This window comes from Haliotis cracherodii, unplaced genomic scaffold (assembly GCF_022045235.1).
Source record: "Haliotis cracherodii isolate W230 unplaced genomic scaffold, xgHalCrac1.p SCAF_5, whole genome shotgun sequence".
In the NCBI taxonomy this organism is placed as follows: domain Eukaryota; kingdom Metazoa; phylum Mollusca; class Gastropoda; order Lepetellida; family Haliotidae; genus Haliotis; species Haliotis cracherodii.
The window spans coordinates 10,002,831-10,025,956 of NW_027266308.1; the positions used below are offsets into that span (position 1 = coordinate 10,002,831).

Genomic DNA, 23,126 nt, shown 5'->3' on the forward strand with positions numbered 1-23,126 from the left:
AAGAGTTTGGAGATTCTGGGTTAAAGCATTGATTGTGAGTTTCTCTTTTTGTGGCTTTAGGGATGATTTGACTTTAGCCACTATTAACACTGCTACATCTGCAGACAGGAGCTATCAGTTGGCTTTGATCAATTTTATAGTAGGGCTGGCTTTCGATATAGATTATAGAGATCGCTAATTGCTAACTGAATATCGATCAATTATCGATAAATATCAGAGAAGTAACTTTAAGCAAATATGCAAGAATGTCCTGAAAAAATCAACATATTTCACACCACTGGTGAGCAGTGACACATTTATACATGGATTACTTTGTGGACATTTATCAAAAACAGTTGCTTTCTGTCTTCGACAATTGACATTATTGACATTATTATCGATCTTTTTAGCCAGGCACATTATTTAGTCAACTGGCGGAAATGGGGACTGACAAAGACAGATTTGAAATTGTCATAAATCTGTTTTATGAGATGAAAAGATCCGTTTTGGCATGGATATAAGTTTTATTTTTAGTAAGTCAAGAAGTAAGTCGGAAGTAAGAAATAAAGATACTTGACCAGCAGCTTGCACCATCTGAATGTTTTCTTCACCTTAATCATGTATCAACATAAAGGCTTACCGTATTCGACGTAATAAGCGCCCAGGGTGCTCTCAAAATTAGAAATAACAGGCTCTTATTAAAATATTTTTTGGGTGAAAAAACAACAGAGTTGAAAGATAAATTTTGGGTTCATGTTCGACAGATATATTTTTCCAGAATTTGATTGCCCATAATTAAGGTTGCATATAACACACGAGTGCGTATCGTGCGAGAATAAATAAGTCTTGTAAACATTGATCAATCGGACAGGGTGCTAATTGGGATTGTTCACTAGCCAATATATTCGCAAATATCGCCGTTAGCGCTTATTATGTCAAATACGGTATTCATATTGTTTGGTCAATTCTGGTGAAATTTTAGGCGCTTGGAAATAAGAAACGTTTTGACTTGTTTCGGGTGTAAAATATGGCCAGCTGGGTGATAAGAGATGCAGGAACAAAGAGTGGCACCCTCATCCTTGAGATGGTGCTGATACCTGCACTCTGGTCAGTCCTATTTGCGTTGCTGAAGTGAGTGATTATGTTGGGTTATCACTGCTTCTAACAGTGCTTTAATGATAGCACAGCATGTCAGCTCCATGTGGCAGTTCATCATGGCAAAGGTTGCCAAAAGCCAAGCCCGGATTTTAACTATCAATATCATATTGCAGCATGTCAGACTTCTGGATCACCCATCATTGTCAGGACACAAGCAACATAGGATACACACAATATTTACTTATACTTAGTGTCTTCTTTATATAAAAGTTGTGTTCCATGAAGAAACGTGACGAAAGACACCTACTTAATGGTTAAGGCCTCAATAAAATAATTTTTAGATTTTTATCCAAAATGTTTCGGACATGTGACAGAAGGCATTTTCTTGTTATGTATTTCAACACATCCTAAAGAGAGCAGGGTACACAAATTGTCATCTTTGCTTTCGTACCTATAAAAAAGTTTGAAAAATAAAAGATAAAATATTTGATGTATATCAGATTGGTCTGGAATACCCATCCCTGAGAAGATGCGGAGAACTTACTTGATGATGTTGCAGATTAAATTGTAGTGTTATGCCCCACTTATCCCCCCAACAAAGGCCAATCAGCTAGCAGCTTACTTCAAGCACCCCACATGCTCCAGTAATTACCACTAAATTTCATTGGAATGTTCATTTTAATTGCGACCATGATGAAAAGTGTGAAGAATTGCCCTGATTTGAATGAAATCACCCGAAATTTGCTGTCGTTTTTGTTGGGGAATGAATTGGAAGGCCACGCAATGAATGTCAATCGCTCGGACACCCTTGTGGGTCCTTGTCAAGCTCTCAATTCTAACACCAAGCACAGGTATTAGGCACATTGGCAAAATTTCGTTCGTGTAATTGTAATCCAATTTGTTGACAAGTGTCGAAGCGGCCAGTTGCTAGCATTGGTTTAGTCGGCTCTTCACCGTACCCACCAGTCAATTACGATTGATGGAGTCCACCAAAATTATATGTTTCGCTTCGCCCAATTAGATCAGCCCCTATTTGCAATCGTTGGCTTGTCAGTAACTTTTCCGAATCTGGCTTCGGACAATTTTGGTCATTGGGGAATAGGTTCATTTGATTCTTGCTCGATTGCTGAAGCTGCAGATTGAGGTGCTTGACGATGTCCTTGAGCATGTTTGAAATTCAGCAATTGAAGCATGGCCATTTTAAACATGAACATAGAAAGTATTGGAAGCCTGAGTTCTGTCCCTATTACTGATTGGTAAACTCCTTCCTCGGCATTTTTGCATACCAGAATTGGAACATATGTACTTAAGTTGTTGGTGATTTTTAAAATTCATAGGTTCCAAGCAAAGGGGGTGAAATTCATTGAAGTTGTTTAGTATGTATACAGAGAAATATTTATTTGGGTTTGTTGGTATGTTTATGATCAGAATACACAAACTCTATTAATTTCCTTACTAAAAACTGCAAAGACCAGTCAATGTGCGAGACAAGTTTCCAAGTTATCATTTTGTGTTGATTTTCTGAAAGAAAAAGTAATATCTTATTCTTTATCATAGCGGAGATAAACTCTATATTCGTTTAGCAAATGAATTAAACATAATTGTCATAATCATTCAAGATTTTGAAATTGATTTTTTATATATTTTTTCTTCTGTTTCAAAACTCATGTAGAAGTTTTCATGGAATAAAGCATACAAAAAGGTATTGTTATGGCAGAAAACTTTAAAAGAAAATATAAAATGGTTAAGTTTGTTTGGACTTTGTCGTGCATGTTTTCTCGTAACATGTCCCAGAGGGCATTCATGTGAACATCGTGTCAGCTTGTGTTATTGTGATATAATATTGACTCTTGTACGGACAAAACTGATGGTAATTGCACGGAAACTCCAGTCTAAGGCAATAATCCCTGTGCCATACTTGGTCACGCTTCGTTCACGGTCTATGCTCACCTCAACAACTTGTTCATAATAGCCCCTATACTTCTAATTACATCACAGATTGAATTTGGATGTATTGTGGAGACGCGCTCACACTATCAACTTTAATTGTCCCGACCATGTTTCGTTGCTGGTGCTTCTTTGTGCACTAACTATTGCTGCATGATGTTTTGGGCCGACGTACATATTGGTGGGTTAATTCTATTGATATTAACGATTGTAATGACGACCCAAGATTCGTGATGTCAGCTCACAAAGCCCCGTCTAGTGGCCAGGTCTTTGTTGCTGCCGATGACGCATTGCTACAGTCGGAAGACTAGTCGGACATGACATGAAATCATTATGCAATCAGAGACTGCATGTGAATAACTTCAAGTATTTCCTTTCTCAAATCCTTTTTTGTAGCCGGGCTAAAAGACACAAAGGCTCTGTTCTGGGTGTGTTTCTTTTATATGTTTGAGTGTTGAGATGCTGTGGAGAGAATCTCCATCTTTATGCTCTGAGCTAGGGTGGGAAGATGGTTGATAAACATAGGTAGTTTTGTGGAAGAGAGATTATTTTTTTGATGCATTTCTATCATGTACAGAACATCCTTTCATGTACATTGATCCCCTCTCTGATGGACATGTTCTTGAAGGTGTGGGATATGTAGCTTCTCCAAAGGATAGGGTAGAAGGGAAGTGACAGATTACAGGAGTCAACCATAGGCTGTAAGAGTCATCAGACTGAGATATAGCTGATGCCTGAATGACATACAGTCATTAGTCTTGGTTTTTTTCAAACCGACTGAATGATAGATATGATATGTGTGATTTTAGTATCAATTCTTCCTACATCTGGGGATTAACTTGCAAATTGGGATTCATGTATATACTGGTATGTAGGTTAGTTATATATGTATTTATCTTATGTTTATATACTGTTAGACTCAATGGCGACATTTACAATGGATGGAAAAAGGTGTTTTTGTTTTCATGACAACCTTCCCGGTTAATAGTTTTCATCAGATTTTTCGACTTGATGATTGAGATGTTTTGCAATAACATAGGTTTCCACCATGTGTTTTGTTCATTAGTGAGTGTGAGAAGAACCATCTTCATCAGCCACACTCAAAATAATGGCTCCAACTGAATAGATTTACACATTAATTAAGTTCCTGAGGTTTTAACCCATAACCACGAAAAGGTAGAAAAATAATATTTACAGAATATAGAGCGCACAGAATTTACGAAGTGTATTGTTGATAGAAAAAGGCTGAAAACACTTGAGGTTAAATGTAAGAAGTTGGGATGGAGCTGAGGGGAGAGACAGAAACGGAGCAAGTTATCTTGGTGCACCAATAGTATGGACTCTCAACAATAATAGCCCCAGGCTTGAAAAAAAGTGTGAGTTCTCACAGTAATTAGGGTGTGACGACTCGCTGACAAAGACTTTAAAGAGACTACATGTTTACCACTAAGCCGCGTCTCTTTCTGCTGTCAACCGATTACACTTGATATTAATTTGCCTCTAATTTAGTCAGATAATAGTGTTCGATACTAGCCTTTTGCACAGCCGTGGTTTTGAAGGGTTTTAATGCTGTGTATCGAACTGAGGTTCACCGCTGCTCTTGCACCCGTCAAATGGTTGTTTTCATTTGGAAATGTAAAGATGTTCGACTGAGGTGTGGTTGAAAGGCACGCTTTTACCTGCCGAGTCCTACATGCAGTTAATCAATATGAGTTCCTGAAGGGTATGCTAGCTTTGTCTTCCCACCTCAAAGATACAGCACTTGATCCGTCTCCGACGAGCTTCACCACACTTGCCTGACTGTTTTGCATTTTCTACATGTGTCTCCTTCATTTTCTTCTTTCGTGTGACATGTTTTTACATGCAATAATTCCGATGTTTAAGCGGTACTCCGGCTGTCTGAAGATCCTTTCAGGCCGAGGTAAGGTACTCAAGAGGCTGCAAGTGGCTGATCGTCCTGCTTGTCCTGCCATCATGGGACTTAGCGTACCACTTTGCTCACAGTGTAATGGACACAATAATTGACACATACAACTAAATTCAAAACTTATCTGTTATGAATATATCTGATTGTTTGATTTGTCGCCTCTTCGTAAAGATTTTCACAGCCAGTGAGGCATTGATTGTATCTACAGCCCCCAGGTATTGAAACATGGCACGTCTTTGTGTTTTGGTTTAACAAACTCTCTCAATCTCAGTATGCTAAGATAGCACCGATGAAGACATTTTGTTTCAGGGCATCCTTGTTGCCATGAACAGATGTGGGATGAAGAAGTTCACTTGATAGAGATAATATTTTGAGAGTGTGTGAAGAGTGTTGTGTAGATAGGAGATACACAAGTTGTGGAGACGTTGTAGGGAGCGGTTGTAGGGCGTTTAAGTATGAAATTAAACCTTGTTAGTCATCTCTTCACATGTGAAGATTTAATCTTTCGTGGAGATTGATAATAATTGAACAGTAGGTATGCTTTGGGTTTGGTTACTGTAAGAAGAGTATTGTTAATACCATGTCAAGTATCTTCAGTTGCTGTGGTTTGTCAGCTTTCATTTGATGTGATGGTTGTCGACAGGGTTGTCGGGAAGTTTGTTGGCGATTTGTTTGGTCCAGGAGACATGAACGTTGGTCCAGGAGACATGAACGTTGGTCCAGGTAATATTAACATTGATCCAGGGAATATGGACACAGGTCCGGGGAATATGAACATTGGTCCAGGGAATATGAACATTGGTCCAGGTAATATTAACATTGGTCCAGGTAATATTAACATTGGTCCAGGGAATATGGACACAGGTCTGGGGAATATGAACATTGGTCCAGGGAATATGAACATTGGTCCAGGGAATATGAACATTGATCCAGGGAATATGGACACAGGTCCAGGGAATATGGACACAGGTACAGGGCATATGATCAAACTTTGGTCCAGGGAATATTAACATTGATCCAGGTAATATTAACATTGATCCAGGGAATATGGACACAGGTCCAGGGAATATGAACATTGTTCTAGGGAATATGAACATTGGTCCAGGGAATATGAACATTGGTCCAGGGAATATAAACATGGGCCATAGTTATGTTGTAATCAAACAATTGATCAAATTATTTTGTAATTTTGACCCAATTGCACAATATTGTCCGTCACAGACTACTCATAAACCAGAAACACAAATAAGAGGTGATTTACCCCTCAACTTTACAAGCTAGGTTAGACCTATTCAGATCAGAACAAAACCCAGCATTAATCCAGAAACAAGCACTAATCCCTTCTAGCCAAGCCTATGCCATCTTGCCTGTCCCTGGAAGGTTAATCACATCTCTTCAGATGGTGATGTAACCATGTCAAGATGTAAAGCCACTTGGTCAAGCACCTACTACTTACCTACCTACCTGAGTGTCTATCCCTGAAAGGTGAGGAGTGAATAGAGACCGGCCCTCTACCTCGGGGTGGCAGCTCCTTCACAGCAGAGCTTCACCCTTACCCAGCACTAATTGCAATTGTACAATAAACAAAGCACCTGCCATGTACTCTCTTCAGGGTAAGTTTGTCACCTGCTTGAATGGAGTGGCCTGTGATGTGGATATTGCTATTAAGATGGATATGTAGGGGATATTGTTATTGTATTATAAGAAGTTGATTTCTGTCAGCTTGGATTGTCAGGAAGATGTTGTGGAAAGATTTGAGTGAACATGTTATCACCATGACTGATATTGTATCCTTCGCAGTGATACACCCGTGAAGGTCCGGGCTCGAATTGGCCTTCAACAAGCCATGCTTGTTGTTAGAGATGACTAATGGGATCGGATGGTCAGACTTGCTGACTTGACTTGGTTGACATTGTCTTATCCCAAATGTTGTAGATCGATGCTCATGATGTCAGTCACTGGATTGTCTTGTCCAGACTCGATTATTTACAGACTTCCACCGTGTACTGAAATATTTGGTATTAAACAACAAACAAGCAAACAAACAAAATTGAAAGTGATAGTGTTCTTTGGCCAGTTTGAGAGGGAGTTTGGTTTGGTGCCACTTTAACACCATTCCATCGATTTGGGGTGTGCCTTCAAGAAGAGGCAACACATTGTATCCACGTAGAGAAGCAGACAAGGGTCTGTTCATGCCACTGCAGACAGTCTCGATGTTTGTCCATGCCTTCAATCTCTGGTGTTCTTGACCCAGACTTACTTACAGGCTGCTGCGGGTGCTAGAATATTGGTGACTGCAGGGTAGAAGAACACCCACTCATCCAATATGATCAAAGCTCCCTGACACTGTAAAAGACACATCCCTGGTTATGGGATTATACTTTTGGTGAAAACAGCATAAAAACAACACAAAAACAACACTCAGATGTCAGCTTCATAAAAACAACATTCATATGTCAGCTTCATAAAAACAACGTTCATGTGTCAGCTTCATAAAAACAATGTTCATATGTCAGCTTCATAAAAACAACGTTCATATGTCAGCTTCATAAAAACAACGTTCATATGTCAGGTTCATAAAAACAACATTCATATGTCAGCTTCATAAAAACAACATTCATATGTCAGCTCCATAAAAACAACATTCATATGTCAGCTCCATAAAAACAATGTTCATATGTCAGCTCCATTAAAAACAATGTTCATATGTCAGCTTCATAAAAACAACATTCATATGTCAGCTTTATAAAAACATTCATATGTCAGCTTTATAAAAACATTCATATGTCAGCTTTATAAAAACAACATTCATATGTCAGCTTCATAAAAACAACATTCATATGTCAGCTTTATAAAAACAACATTCATATGTCAGCTCCATAAAAACAACACTCATATGTCAGCTTCTTAAAAACAACATTCATATGTCAGCTCCATAAAAACAACACTCATATTTCACCATTATGAAAACGACATTCATATGTCAGCTTTATAAAACCATCATGTGCAGGTAAAAGTGCAGGATTTTTTTTGTAATTTTTTGCAGATCCAAATTGGTAGATACGTAGAAGGAATACACTATAGAGAAACTTTTTAGTTGGCTGGCACATCTGATGCAGATCATCAGGATGTATGGAAGGCTTTCAGGGTTGACGAGGATTCCATTGTACAGGAAAGAAATGTTCGCACAAATAATGAGTTCCTTTGAAGCTTGGAAGTGGATTGTTTTGGCTTGTAGAGTGTTCGTGTATTTCTGTTGGTTCTGTCATCAGGAAAATCATTCAACGCTGGGGTTCCACTTGACCTATAGTACCATTCCAACTTTTTGAGAAGAGTGTTCTGTGGACTGTTTGGGAGGGAGTTTGGTTTCTGTGCTGATTTAGCACCGTTCTACCCATTTGGGAACCCGCAGGGGAGTGGCTTCAAGAAGAGTCTTCACAAATTGTACCCATGTAGGGAAGTAAACAAGGGTCTTTAATAGTGCCGACAGTCTCGATGTTTGTAACTGTGTCTATGTCAAATGAGGGGGGCACGGGTGGCAAAGGGCAGCGATTGGCTGTGCAGAGTTACGTTCCTTGGGCACGCCAGAAAACTATGATTGTGGGTTTGAATCCCGGTTTGCACCGATTTTGTTTCTAGGTTTGTCAGCACCATACCCGTGCTCGTGGGTTTCACTGAAGTGGTAAACGTCTGAGACCTGTATCACTTTGAGCTTTCCTCCCATGTTAAGCTGACACGCTGCAATATAACTCTAATACTGTTAAAAGTGGTGTTAAACCCAACTCACTCACTCACTGTCAAATGACTGTTGTGAGCTTTCTGATTTACTAGGAGTTGGGTTGTCAGGCTCTGTAACTTGTCTGAATGCATGTCATTGTACCCTGTGGTATGGATCATTGTACCCTGTGGTATGGATCATACCATTGTACCCTGTGGTATGAATCGTTGTACCCTGTGGTATGGATCATGCCATTGTACCCTGTGGTATGGATCATACCATTGTACCCTGTGGTATTGATCATGTCATTGTACCCTGTGGTGTGGGTCATTGTACCCCGTGGTGTGGGTCATTGTACCCCGTGGTGTGGGTCATTGTACCCCGTGGTGTGGGTCATTGTACCCCGTGGTGTGGGTCATTGTACCCTGTGGTATGGATCATACCATTGTACCCTGTGGTATGAATCGTTGTACCCTGTGGTATGGATCATGCCATTGTACCCTGTGGTATGGATCATACCATTGTACCCTGTGGTATGGATCATACCATTGTACCCTGTGGTATGGGTCATTGTACCCTGTGGTATGGATCATGCCATTGTACCCTGTGGTATGGATCATGCCACTGTATGCTGTGGCATGGATCATTGTACCCTGTGATATGGATCAGTGCTCATGCTTTCAATCACTGGTTTGGCTGGTCCAGAAAGATATTTATAGGCAGCTGTGATTTATCTGGAATAATGCTGACTGGCATTTCACAACTTCCACTCAATCACATGTTAAGTTGTTGGAAGTGCTATTAGAGGCTACTCACTAAGTTGGGTGTTGCAGTGTTCATTGGAGCGTGTGAGTGAAGTGTCTGTAATGAGATTGTATGTGGTTGGAAGGAACAGCACTGGGCTGTGATTAAGTCGGTGGAGGGGACTCCAGCTAATCAATAGTATAGGTATAAGATAGAGCAGTAAGGAATGTCTCTGCCACTAGTTTAGTTCCAGTCTACCTGCTTCAAGTGCCAACAGTAGCTTAACACTGACATGCACACCTGTGATTTTTCTCACCTGTAAAACAAGGAGGAGATTATCTCCTCGTCTACTTTACATCGCTTCAGCAGGTACAAGGACTCTCACTTATGATAATATCCTGCCCATTACCGACTCCCAACAGCCCCTCACCCAGATTAACCATTATGTTTAGGTATCTCGAACACATGGAGAGGCCATGACAGCCTTTCACTCGCCTGCCAGTAAATGGATTTAGGGAGAGCGTTTGTGTTGGGGCTTGGTCCTCAGCCAGCGTGATGCCAGGCAGACAATGATGTAAGCTAGAGAATTCTGAAGATGTTACGTCAGCGTGGTCAGCCTTGGCAGCCTTGTCCAGTGTTCACCTGAGTATACAGACCATGTAATGTCCTGTTAGAGCAGAGCAGTTAGGTATGGGGAATTAAGCAGGCATATTGAGCTGATTGCTGTTATGCTGGTGCACATGGTTGGCTGATTATAATGGGGACAGGTTGAGTGTTATTCTAAGTTGGGCTGCTTGTTGATGTATTAGTGAGGTATTGTAGGTTTGTCTCTTGAGGTGGTACTTTTATCATCTGATCTTGTCATGAATAATTGCCCATCCGGTTCCGAAGATGGCATGGGTATGACTCAAGTCATCTTTTACTGTCAAGTTAGGTTCTGCAGGGCCACACAAACTGAAATAGCCATAATCATTGTTACTTCCCTAATGTCTCTCAGTGGAGGATATAAGCTGAGATATTCTAATACCAACACCACCAATCACACTGTATCTATCTCTGAAATAAAGTGATCATCAAAACAACTTCTCACCAACTCATAGAATTACTACAAGCGATTCCTTAATCAAGTCAAAATTAAACGGTAGGCTATAAAACACACAATCTTCTTATTCCAGACAGTACCACTTCCCACGAAATAACCTCATCAGGACCTTCATCCTACTGTTACTGCTCTAGATCCATATTGTTCCCATTCTTCCCATATGATGTTATTTTTTGTCATCTTCTCAATATTTTCGAGGTGTGTCAAGAGTGCATAATTTGTTCCACAGGAAGCATTCGTAAAATCTCCAACATAAACATCATCTTCATCCTTGTTGATGTTGCTGTTATGCTTCTGGAGTAGTGGCCAATGTCATAGGATGCGTGCCTTGATGTAACTGAAATACTGCTTAAGGCGGTGTTAAACCCAACTTACAGCACTGTCTCTACCTATTTGTTGCTTTGTTACAGGTGGCAGTCAGTATGGAGGCTACGGCAGCTACGGCAGCAGCGGTAGTGGAGGTGGTGGACGAAGGTCAGTATGACGAGGGAAGTGTGTTGCACTTTTGTGACGAACATTTGAAACAATGTTCATTGCGAATCACATCCATCCTTTTCGTTATTTTTCCAAGAAGAAAAAACAATGTTCCTCCTGTTTCACCCTTTTCTTTCACATTACCATAGATTAACTGTAGTATTATGAAAGAAGAGGTGTTCTCTCACTTGAGGAGTGTATATTTTAAGAGCATGTAACTTCATGGGTCCTCCAGAATCGGGGCCACGGGTGGCCCAGTCGTCTAAGGCGCCACGATTCACTGTGCAGAGTTGCGTCCCTTGGGCACGCTAGAAACCTATGATTGTGGGTTCGAATCCTGGTTCGCACTGATTATGTTTCTAGGTTTGTCAGCACCATACCCATGCTCGTGGGTTGCACCAAAGTGGTAAACGTCTGAAACCTGCATCACTTCGGGCTCTCCTCCCACATTGAGCTGACACACCGCGATATAACTGGAATAATGTTAAAAGCGGCGTTAAACCCAACTCACTCACTCACTCTGAGCCTCTCCTGTGGACCAATCAGATGCCTCTCCTGTGGACGAATCAGATGCCTCCTCTCGTATCACTGGCATTTGCTTTAAACCAAATGGCGGCGCTCAGTCAGGACGATCTGAGCGATAATCAATATCTATATTGTGATGAAACGGTCTTACATCGCGAAGTGCATCAAATCACCTGAGTACCTTGATAAAAAAACATCTGTTGACATCTGTGAAAATATCTGTTGACACCGAGTTGGCGTTGCACATGCTTTACAAATCCTGCAATGGACCGAAATCTGCATGACAGATTACGAACTGGATTTTGAATGGACTATGCATAGACTCGTTAGTCCAGTCAAAATGTCACTCCATAGTACCAGCCTAGTTCGGCATGAGTGGAAACTGGACTTTAAAGGCAGTTAACTCTCTTGCCTCGGGAAGATGACAAGATTTCACCAATTCTTATTCAAATATGTTTACTGTTATCTGTACCTCTGTGAAGATGACAAGATTTCACCAATTCTTATTCAAATATTCAAATATGTTTACTGTTATCTGTACCTCTGTGTCTCTCCTTCAGAGGAATTAAATTATCTCTTGAGATGCCAGGCTCTGTCAAAACATAGATTTTTGTATTTTTGTGTTGGCCATCAGCTCATCAGAAGAACCTTTTGAGATTTATTAATGAAATATTTAAAATGTCATCTTGTCACATATCTATAATGAATGCGTTAGTATTAATCTTGTACTCTGCTCTTGTATGGTGAGCATAAACTGTTCAACATACAGTGTAATTAAAATAGAAAGTAAACATAGAAAGTATGATGAGGCTAACAGATCCTGGCAGATAAAACTAGGGTAATACATGGAATCATCCCATCCTCGTCAGTCAGCTGCTGAATGAACCACGACACGGGCATATGTTTCTGTCAGTCCTCTCATCATATGATAGTCTTAAAGAGGAAATAAGCACATGGACTAATGCACTGACAGAGAGCGTGATACCCCATCCAGCTTTATATTTGTGTGACTACGGCCCGCCACGGATCACGTCAAGCTTACCGCTGCCGTTTAAATGAGATTGATTTGATTTTCATGTGAAGCCTGTCATCATAGAGGGTCTTAATGACAATGAGATGATTGCGGTGTTGCTGTTGATTAGGGTTCCTCCCGGCAGGGAGCCAAGCGCTGGTCAAGCGGCCACTCAATGGCTAGCAGCTTCAGTCTTGGCCACAATTTGAACCTTGTAATTTGTCTGATGTTGTGGTCCATAATGAAATTGACCAGTAGTTTTTGTTGTAAATTTGTCCTGGGGTGTTGGAATTAATTGTAGTATGGCGGTATGATAAACTGATAATTTGTTCCAGTTTTTGAATTTAATAAGGATAAATTTTCCTATGTGTCCTCTGGAATGTGATTTTCAAAATCCAACGGTCCCCTTTGTGAGAGTTCGGAATGAGTTGCCAGTCATGGTAGACACTGAAGGGTAGTTATTAGTGAGGCTTATTTGTAACTGTATTCCATGGGTGTGTGTTTTGGAAGAGGTAACAAATTAATTGAATATGAGTTATTTGAGATGTCTATCTGTGATGGAGTATTGTGTGAGGTGCAGTAGATGATGGTGTGTGATGTGTGCGAAGCTGCCGATGTTTAGACGGCGTCTTTGTCGCAGGCTGAGCTGAGAAGCTGAAGCAGCTATCACTATCTGTTTCAGTGGTTTGGAGAGGGCATGATGAGATTGCCAGCTCTCACGGCTAGGCTTCATGTCGGCTGAGAGGGTTTGAGGTGCGTTTAGAACCTCCTCCCACCCTCTCACCTGCCCTTGTGTCTTACGCCATCTAAATGACATACGCAATGGCCATGATGATGCCGGCCATTCTCGTCGACTCCTCTCGTTAAGCAGATGTCAAGATGGCTACTTTGTGAAACAATGGCGGAGGAAGTGATGGTCTGTAGCTTGTGTATACGATACAGATGATTGACTGGTCCGCACGAACACTGCAGATGTTGACATTCTCATTATCCCCTCAGATTGTCCCCCACCCCAATTGACCTCCACCCCCTACTGACAGAACGATTGACCCCACCTCTGGCCATTCGTGCCCTGCCCCCTGCTGGGGTCCTGTCGCTGAGCAATCTTTGTACCCTCCCTCTCGAGAGCGGTGTTTAACAAGCAGTATTGTCCCAGGTCAAATCGCTTGTCCCGGCTTTGAGGGCCTGGATTGTCCGGCCCCTCTATGCCGTCCCCACGAGTGGGGGTCAGGCAATGACCCGCCCAGCGACACGGAAAACAGCTTTCCTGGCGTAATTGTTGTTGTCCCTAATCAGCGTCACACCTGTGACCATCAATGGCTCGCACCTTTCTTCTAATGGGCCTGACACTGACAAGACAAGTCTTGACTCTCATCGCCGGCCCTTTCACACCAGCCATCCTCCTCCTAGCTTGGGAGGCTGACAATGTACAACATATGTAAAGATGGTGGTCGGATCCTTGTTGCTTCTTGACTTCTTCACTACAACGGTTTGAAAAAAACTTGTAGTGTTCTCCCAGGGCTATGGTGTGGCTGTGCTATGTCTGAAGGGGGAGAAGACGTGAAGGGGAGGATGCGTGCCTGTATGGGTTTGATTTTCTTAGCAGAAGATGATTTGATTTCCACAAATATATGATATTGTTTAATAGATAATCATGGTCATTGGATGGAGAATAGTTCATCCTGGAAGCAAACAAACTGAGAATGGATGCAAATAATTTGCATTGCAAATCCTGGTGGAAAAAAGTTTGAATCATTACAACTCAAAATTGTAGATCTACTGTATATTGTTACATATAACTGATATTTCTATTCTGAACTTCTCTCATAGTTTGGAGTGGCATGGCATATTTTCTTCAATCTTCATTGGAATCCCCATCTATGAAAGACTAAAAAGCTTTTTAGCATGTGAAGTGATGTGACATCAGTAATGTTATTGGAAGTCAAGTGTAACAGGTCACATGTCTCCAGCATGGGGCCCTAAAGCTATTACTGAGTGTAGCCTAAACACCAAAGTTAGATGCACCCACTCCCTGGACATGACCATATGGCTCAAATCTTATTTCATTTTGCTGTAACAGGCGACTGTGCTTGTCGTAAGATTCGACTAACAGGATCTGGTGGTCAGGTTCGCTGACTTAGTCGATGCATATCATCATATCCCAATTGTGTGGATTGACGCTTATGATATCAATCACTGGATTGCCTGGTCCAGACTCGATAATTCACAGACTGCTGTCATATAGCTGGAATATTGCTGAGTGCGGTGTTAAACAACAATTAATCAATCAATGAGGTTGCCAGACAGTAGACAAATGTCTTTCTTATCATGTTTGGACATGGGAGAAACTGAAACAGTTTGGGGACTTTCAGTTTCATATGGATGAAATCATTTGTCAAGAACACTTGCAGGGAAACCCAAGGTGTAAAATATGCTGCAGGTCTTGGGTAGAGATGCATTCCTCCTTTACCATATCAGCATCTGCAGGTCTTGGGTTGAGATGCATTCCTCCATTACCATGCCAGCATCTGCAGGTCTTGGGGAGAGATGCATTCCTCCATTACCATGCCAGCATCTGCAGGTGTTTGGGAGTGATGCATTCCTCCTTTACCATGCCAGCATCTGCAGGTCTTGGGGAAATATGCATTCCTCCATTACCATGCCAGCATCTGCAGGTGTTGGGTAGAGATGCATTCCTCCATTACCATGCCAGCATTTGCAGGTCTTGGGGAGAGATGCATTCCTCCATTACCATGCCAGCATCTGCAGGTGTTGGGTAGAGATGCATTCCTCCTTTACCCTGCCAGCATCTGCAGGTGTTGGGGAAATATGCATTCCTCCTTTACCATGCCAGCATCTGCAGGTGTTTGGGAGAGATGCATTCCTCCATTACCATGCCAGCATCTGCAGGTCTTGGGGAGAGATGCATTCCTCCATTACCATGCCAGCATCTGCAGGTGTTGGGGAAATATGCATTCCTCCTTTACCATGCCAGCATCTGCAGGTGTTGGGTAGAGATGCATCCCTCTTTTACCATGCCAGCATCTGCAGGTGTTGGGTAGAGGTGCATTCCTCCATTACCATGCCAGCATCTGCAGGTCTTGGGGGAAATATGCATTCCTCCTTTACCATGCCAGCATCTGCAGGTGTTGGGTAGAGGTGCATTCCTCCTTTACCATGCCAGCATCTGCAGGTCTTGGGTAGAGATGCATTCCTCCTTTACCATGCCAGCATCTGCAGGTGTTGGGTAGAGATGCATCCCTCTTTTACCATGCCAGCATCTGCAGGTGTTGGGTAGAGATGCATCCCTCTTTTACCATGCCAGCATCTGCAGGTGTTGGGTATAGATGCATTCCTCCTTTACCATGCCAGCATCTGCAGGTGTTGGGGAGAGATGCATCCTTCCTTTACCATGCCAGCATCTGCAGGTGTTGGGTAGAGATGCATTCCTCCATTTCCATGCCAGCATCTGCAGGTCTTGGGGAAATATGCATTCCCCCTTTACCATGCCAGCATCTGCAGGTGTTGGGTATAGATGCATTCCTTCTTTACCATGCCAGCATCTGCAGGTGTTGGGTAGAGATGCATTCCTCCATTTCCATGCCAGCATCTGCAGGTCTTGGGGAAATATGCATTCCTCCTTTACCATGCCAGCATCTGCAGGTGTTGGGTAAAGATGCATTCCTCCTTTACCATGCCAGCATCTGCAGGTGTTGGGTAGAGATGCATCCCTCCTTTACCATGCCAGCATCTGCAGGTGTTTGGGAGAGATGCATTTCTCCATTACCATGCCAGCATCTGCAGGTCTTGGGGAGAGATGCATTCCTCCCTTCATGCCCATCATCCAGTCTTTTGTTACAAGTACTACATATCCTGTGTTACACTCACACTGATCTACTTGTCTTGTGTTACAGTGGAGGGGGAGGAGGAGGAGGCCAAGGCCAAGGCCAAGGGTGGCAGAGGAACATGGATCGGTATGGAGGGGGACAGGGGAGCCGTCAGATGGGCGGCTACAGCAGTGGCTACGGCGGGGGCGCCCAGGGTTATGGTGGAGGCCACGGTAGCAGCTCTGGTGGTCGTGATGGTCAGACAAGGGGATACGGTGATCAGAGGTCCCAGCAGTCAGGACAAGACCGGGTAGGTGTTACTTGCAGGAGTAATGGCTCTGAAGAAAATGGAACTTTTGAATAAGTTTGAATGTATGATTGTCAAGGTTTCTACACTGGTTAAAGAAACTAATGTATTTCAGTGAAGTCTGATCGAAGGACATCCGGGAAATACATTACAATACTGCAGATTATGTAAAAAGCTTTTTTTGGCATTTGTCTAATCTGTTAATTTAAAAGATAATTCCATAAATTACGTGATAAACCTCATTAGGACTACTGTGCCTGTCAACTTACTTCGTGTTCACAATGTGTGACTGTTGATTGTGAAGCATTGTACCAGCTATAGAAACTGACAGTATTAGTCCACTAGTCCTTATTATGATAACATATAGCAACACCCTTAAAAGGGGAAAATTTCTACTAGTCCTTCTGATACCTTAACTATTGGACAGTTTGGTAAGGACTATAGGACTAGTGCCAATATCTAACGCTGATTGTACCCCAATGGAATGGTTTGTTGCTCTTTGTATCAACCGCTGGTTTGTGTGGCACTGACCTGCTCATATATATGTCGCTGTTTTATTGCTAGAATATTTCTACCTGCAACATTAAGCAACCATCCTCAACTCACTACTGCACAAGGGAGCATTGCATGTGAGAACGTTCTGCAAACTGTATGAATTCGAACCCTAAAATTAATACAGTTTTACTTATTTTTGTCCTCAGTATCGACCGTACAACCAACAGCAACAATACCCACAAGGCAGTGGTAGCGGTAACTACAGGCGGTATTGAACCCAGACTGAGGCCAGATAGAGCTGACGTGTGTGTCTGTGGTGCTGGGTCTACATTCAGGCAGCTGAACATCAGTGTTGTAGACATCCTAAACAACAATCAATCATCATTGTTCAAGACACTTCACAACCCAAGGCTGACAGTTTCAAAAAGAATAAGTTGCCATACAAGTGTTTATGTCAACGAGGGGCTTTTCAAAGATTTTTTTTTAAACATCGGCATATTCTGTATTTATGAAAAGTGTGTGTTTGGAGGAAAACTGTTAAGCACTGCTAGAAAATCAGTTAAGCTGTTTATCAATGACATAGTTTACTAACACTGCACACATGGCAACTTATTCGGATAAATTGAAAAAGATATCAATCTGAAATATGTTTTTTGTTTTATGTTTATTCCCATCTACTGACCAAGATTTTTCACAAAAAACATCTGTAAACCAAGAAATAAAGGTCCTGTTTACATGGAACCACATTTGTATTTTCAGGGACTTTGTGCTTTTCTGCTGAACGTTTAGCAACATTTGATATGAAATGTTTTGTTAGACACAATAGTTTGAGATTACATTATCCAACGCTACTGCAACTGGTCAGTCCGTTAATGGTTGCCTGTCATGGTCCTGACTTTTACATGTAAATAGGTGTGTATGATATCCACATGACTGATGAAAAACATGTACATAGCTTTCATAAGGCCAAGAAAAAAGTACTTGTTTCAGCTGACATGATCCAACAGTTATGGGTTGGTAGGTAGGTTTGTTTTTAATTTAATGTTTTCATTTTTAATGATGTGTAATGCGGATGGTCTGTTTAGAACTGATGTTAGTTGCAATGTTTATCGAATTTGTAGGTCAAAACAGCTGCAGCATCGATAATATGCAGGATCTACTCCTTTCCAGTCTTAAGTATGGTTTTTTTAACAGCTGTTTCCAGCTGTGATAAAAAACATTTGGGTTGCTTGTGAAACATTGGGTTGGTCAGGTTTCTGAAACACATGTATTTTTTCATGAATTCATGTGCCATCATTTCATATTTGGCATACGCTGATCATGGAATAGCATCATTTCTGTCATACCCTGATCATGGAATAACATCATTTCTGTCATACCCTGATCATGAAATAGCATCATATTTGTTATACCCTGATCATGGAATGACATCATATTTGTCATACCCCGTTCATGGAATAGCATCATATTTGGCATACCCTGATCATGGAATAGCATCATATTTGGCATACCCTGTTCATGGAATAGCATCATATTTGTTATACCCTGATCATGGAATAACATCATATTTGTCATACCCTGATCATGGAATAGCATCATATTTGTCATACCCTGATCATGGAATAGCATCATATTTGTCATACCCTGATCATGAAACACCATTATGTTTGTCAGTTGGTACTTGGTGAAGACTATGTTGTTTTATGTTGGTACTGATCATTTTAGAAGTTTGCGTATATATTTGGTTATATGAAATGTTGTTATTTTAAAGAAACATACATTGCATTGAACATTTAGAAGAAGTATGAAAAGGATATTTAAAGTTTTGTGTTGAGGGTTTTCCAGACCAGTATGGCAATAATAGATGACCAGACAACTTGGAAGAATTAAGAAACAGTAAGAAACAGGGGTAAACAACTTGGAAGAATTAAGAAACAGGGGTAAAAACGGAGCATGGAATCATGAAATTTTTTTTATAATATCCAGGCCTGAAATAATTGTGGAATGTTATTTATTTTATAGTCATGGAATGATCAAGGAAAAGTTTAGTTATTAGCAGCTGTTTTTTCCGGGGGATATATGGGTGACCAGCAAATAAATGCTTTGACCAAAGTGAAAAAAAGTTAAGTGAGTTTGGTTATATTTTTGTGCCATTTTTACTGGTATTATGTCATAGAAAACTGGCAAAATAGTGACAATCCCCTCTATAAGTCATGGAAATTTGTCAGGCTAATACTACATGAAACCTGGAGAATGAAAACATTACGTATAAAATAAATAATTGAACTGTCAGGATGTGATTTTAATTAAAACATTGATTTCAGTACTGCTTTTCCACTGAGAAAGTTATTTAATAAATACATAACAAGTGATTGTTGTTTGTTCTCAGCATCCTTTAAATGAAACAAGGTACATGTATATAATTGCTCACACTAATTTGACAAGCCTCTTCTAACAATAAGGGAAAGATGAATGCATTGTAAATTGTGTATTACAGGCTTTAGTAGTTTTGATGAAATATTTAACTGTGAGAACTATTTGCACCCCCAGACAGGTGCAATGATTACGTCCAGGTTATGTTTATGATGTCTGATTCTAATCTTGTTTAAATCCTAGACATTTGTTGAAGTTTGAAAACTAAATTTTTATGGTGGCTTTCTGTTATTCTGGTATATTACTTTGAAAATGAAATCCAATTTCTTATTGATAAAAAAATTTTCAAATAAAAAATGTAATGAGTCAGTATTTATCATTATGTATGTCTCATATAGGTATACATGTTAGAAAATATATATTCAAATTGATATAGCACTTTAAGGAATATACAGGTTCTTTATTAGGAATATGAAAAAACGGTCTTATTTGCGCATTTTTCATTCTCATTCACAATATCAAGTCACCCGCATTAAATATATCTTTCTTCAGAACTATACTTCTCAAAAGAAGTTAAAGAACACCCATTTTTTTCATATGACTAGTTAATCGATCATGGCTTGTTGCAACACATACTTCTGATTGTGGCCCTGCCGTGATATTGCTGGAATATTGCTGGAATATTGCTAAAATAAAGTAAAACCATACTCACTTTAATTGTGGGAATTCATTAACTTGTTTTGAGGAGTGTAAATACGAAGTTAGTAAAGATAGTGTTAAGCTACAGGGACTTCTGTTTCATGAGAGCAGGCACTATTTGATATAAGCATTATGGCCTGTTTAGAGCTGTGACGAGGTCATGGTTGCCCGGTGTGTCAGAGGCTAGATGCTATCTTCGTATCCTGTGATTCATCCTTATTGCATTGTAAATATCAGGTGGAGAAATGAGTACTTAGCGAAAAACACTATCCAGTTTTATTTTCAGTTCGATTCTCTGGTATCATTACTTTTCATGGAACATTTCTCTTTTTCTGAAAATATTCTTGCTCACTTTCTTTTAAAAAACCATTTACTGAACTTGCAAATATGACTTTATTTCATGCAATATGTTAACCACAATTGTCACATAATTTTGTTACAATAAGTTTGGGTCAAAGAATATTCGTTGCAACTAGTCTTGGGAGAAATGAGAAACTTAGTAATGTATACAACTCAGAACTCGAAAATGCCATCAAAGTGTATAAGTGGAACAGTATTGAACCAGTGTTCAGTGAAGTAAGAATTTAACATGACTTACTTTCCTGAATTCATTTGTTTTTGTATACAAACGTAGGGGCAAGTTCAAAGTCTGAAAAAAATATCATTGTACTTTATGTTGTATTTTCGGACATTCAAATAAAAACTAACAACACCTGTCCTATATTTGTACTGTTTTTATACATGCATGATGGTGAACAGAAGGAGCAGGGTGCAGGCTAAAACGGCACCTCAGCAAAACGTCACCGATTTCTCTGGCGAAAATGGCCTGCCCAGAAAATGAAATTGTTGCAAGGTGTTTTTCATGAAATAGAATTCAGGTTCCCAGTTTGAAATAAAAAAAATAATATCTGGTTTTGTAGCAGTATCTGAACAAATATCTAATCTCGTACACAATCCTACCCTCCCCCAGAATGCCAAATGATGGTCCCAAAGCTCGACCACTTTGTGTATTTTAGACGTCTATCAAAATATATGTCCAGCTAAAGCTTTGGGATCAAGGGGGTGTAATAAAATCAACGATGTACTGTTATTTTCACTTTGATAGTTTGTGAAGGCCTGTATAAATTTATCGTTGGACTTCAGTAGATGTTCTGTATCGGTGGTCAGTGCCCGTCTGACGGCAACAGCGGGAGAAACACACACATGGCTTCGCAGCTAAAACAATACTTTCATATTCGATACGGCTTGTCAGCTGTGAGAGGCATCGTTGCACTGGACAATGATATTCTACTTGTGATCTGGTTCCACCACAACTGACAACGTATTCTGATGTCCCAGATTTCCAACCACCACAGATGACAGCCAAGCTAAACATTTTCACGAGACAAAAGTATCAACTTGTGTAGGTAAAGCTTTATGGTATATTACCAGAAAACATCCCCGGCATCACGTTGAACTCGCTATGCTGTTTTGTTACTACCCCAAAGAAGTTAACCCCCAGTTCGAAAGCTGTGCTGCTTTTTTTTCTTTCTTTCTCTATTGTTTAACGCCGCACTCAGCAATATTCCAGTCTGTAAAAAATCGAGTCTGACCAGACAATCCAGTGATTGACATGCGCATTGATCCACGCAACTGGGATACGATGACATGCATCAATCAAGTCAGCGAGCCTGACTACCCGATCCCATAACTTGCCTCTTACAAGCATGGGTCCCTGAAGATCTATCCTACCCCGGATCTTCACGGGTCCTGTGTTGCAAAACGACCAGCTATGACAGATTAACTGAAGTCATATGAAAAAATCGGTGCTCTTTAACTTTTTATGAGTAGTATATTTTCTGTCGCATAATTAGTGTTTCTTGTGGGTGTTTTGTGGTAGTGTACACTGTCTCCATATACTCCACACGTATAGATCCATATAATACTTACTTCGTCCCAACATTGGTCTCCATTTGTGAAGAAGGCTTTGGCCTTGTAGGAAACAACATTACTCTTCATCGACCGATTCTGACATTCTCGTTGACTCTATTTTTGATAAACATATCATGCTAATTTCCCAACCAGTCCGACTTTTTGATGGGTTTCGCCCAGACGTAGCTTTTCATGATGTTTTGAAAGGGTATGCAAAAAATATTGTAACGAAACGTGTCCTGTCATTTCACGTGTGGTATGTTAATCGCATGTTCCAAACTTGTACAAATGTGGTACCATTTTAGATTGTGTATTTAACGTTATTGACAACGATCTTTAGAATGAGTGAGTGAGTGAGTTGGGTTTAACGCTGCTTTTAACAGTATTCCGGTTATATTACGGCGTGTCCGCTTAATGTGGGAGGAAAGCAGGTCTTAGACGTTTGCCACTTTTGTGACACGCACGTGCACGGGCATGGTGCTGACAACACTAGACACAAAATCAGTGCGAACCGGGGCTCGATCATAGGTTTCTGGCGCACCCAAGGGACGCAACCCTGCACAACGAATTGCGGCCCCTTAGACGACTGGGCCACCCATGCACCCACCACCCGTAGAACCGCTCTTGTAAGCAGGGATATCGCTCTAAGGGAGCATACCTGTCTCTGAGGAATTCCTGGCACACATAGTCGGCAGTTTCCAAATATTGAGAATAAGTGTTTTTTTTTATAACGGTACGTGGGTATGGATTTACACCCTTTTTAATATTCATGAAAATTCACGGCGGGTGAACAAGAATAGGCTCCATACCTTGTAGCCTTATAGGGAATCAAACCCGAGTCTTTACCGTGACGAACCAACGCTTTAACAACTGGGCTACCTCACCGCTTCCTTTAAATTGTTAATTATTGTTAATTTATTAACTATATGTGTGTAAATGGGAAGGTTGATGTACGAAAATAACAGCCGTTTATATTTCTAATAATTTA

At 40.7% G+C, this 23,126-nt stretch overlaps 1 protein-coding gene across 1 annotated transcript in view; it reads left to right on the forward strand.

Annotated features, from left to right (window-relative positions):
- Positions 1-17,525, forward strand: part of LOC139442131 (5'-3' exoribonuclease 2-like) — a 60,572-nt gene extending 43,047 nt beyond the window's left edge. The window contains exons 31-33 of the mRNA XM_071222933.1: positions 10,926-10,989; positions 16,441-16,663; positions 17,362-17,525. Of these exons, the coding sequence (XP_071079034.1) occupies positions 10,926-10,989; positions 16,441-16,663; positions 17,362-17,430 (356 nt within the window). The 3' untranslated portion in view covers positions 17,431-17,525. The remainder of the gene's footprint in view (positions 1-10,925; positions 10,990-16,440; positions 16,664-17,361) is intronic.
- Positions 17,526-23,126: the final 5,601 nt, after the last annotated feature.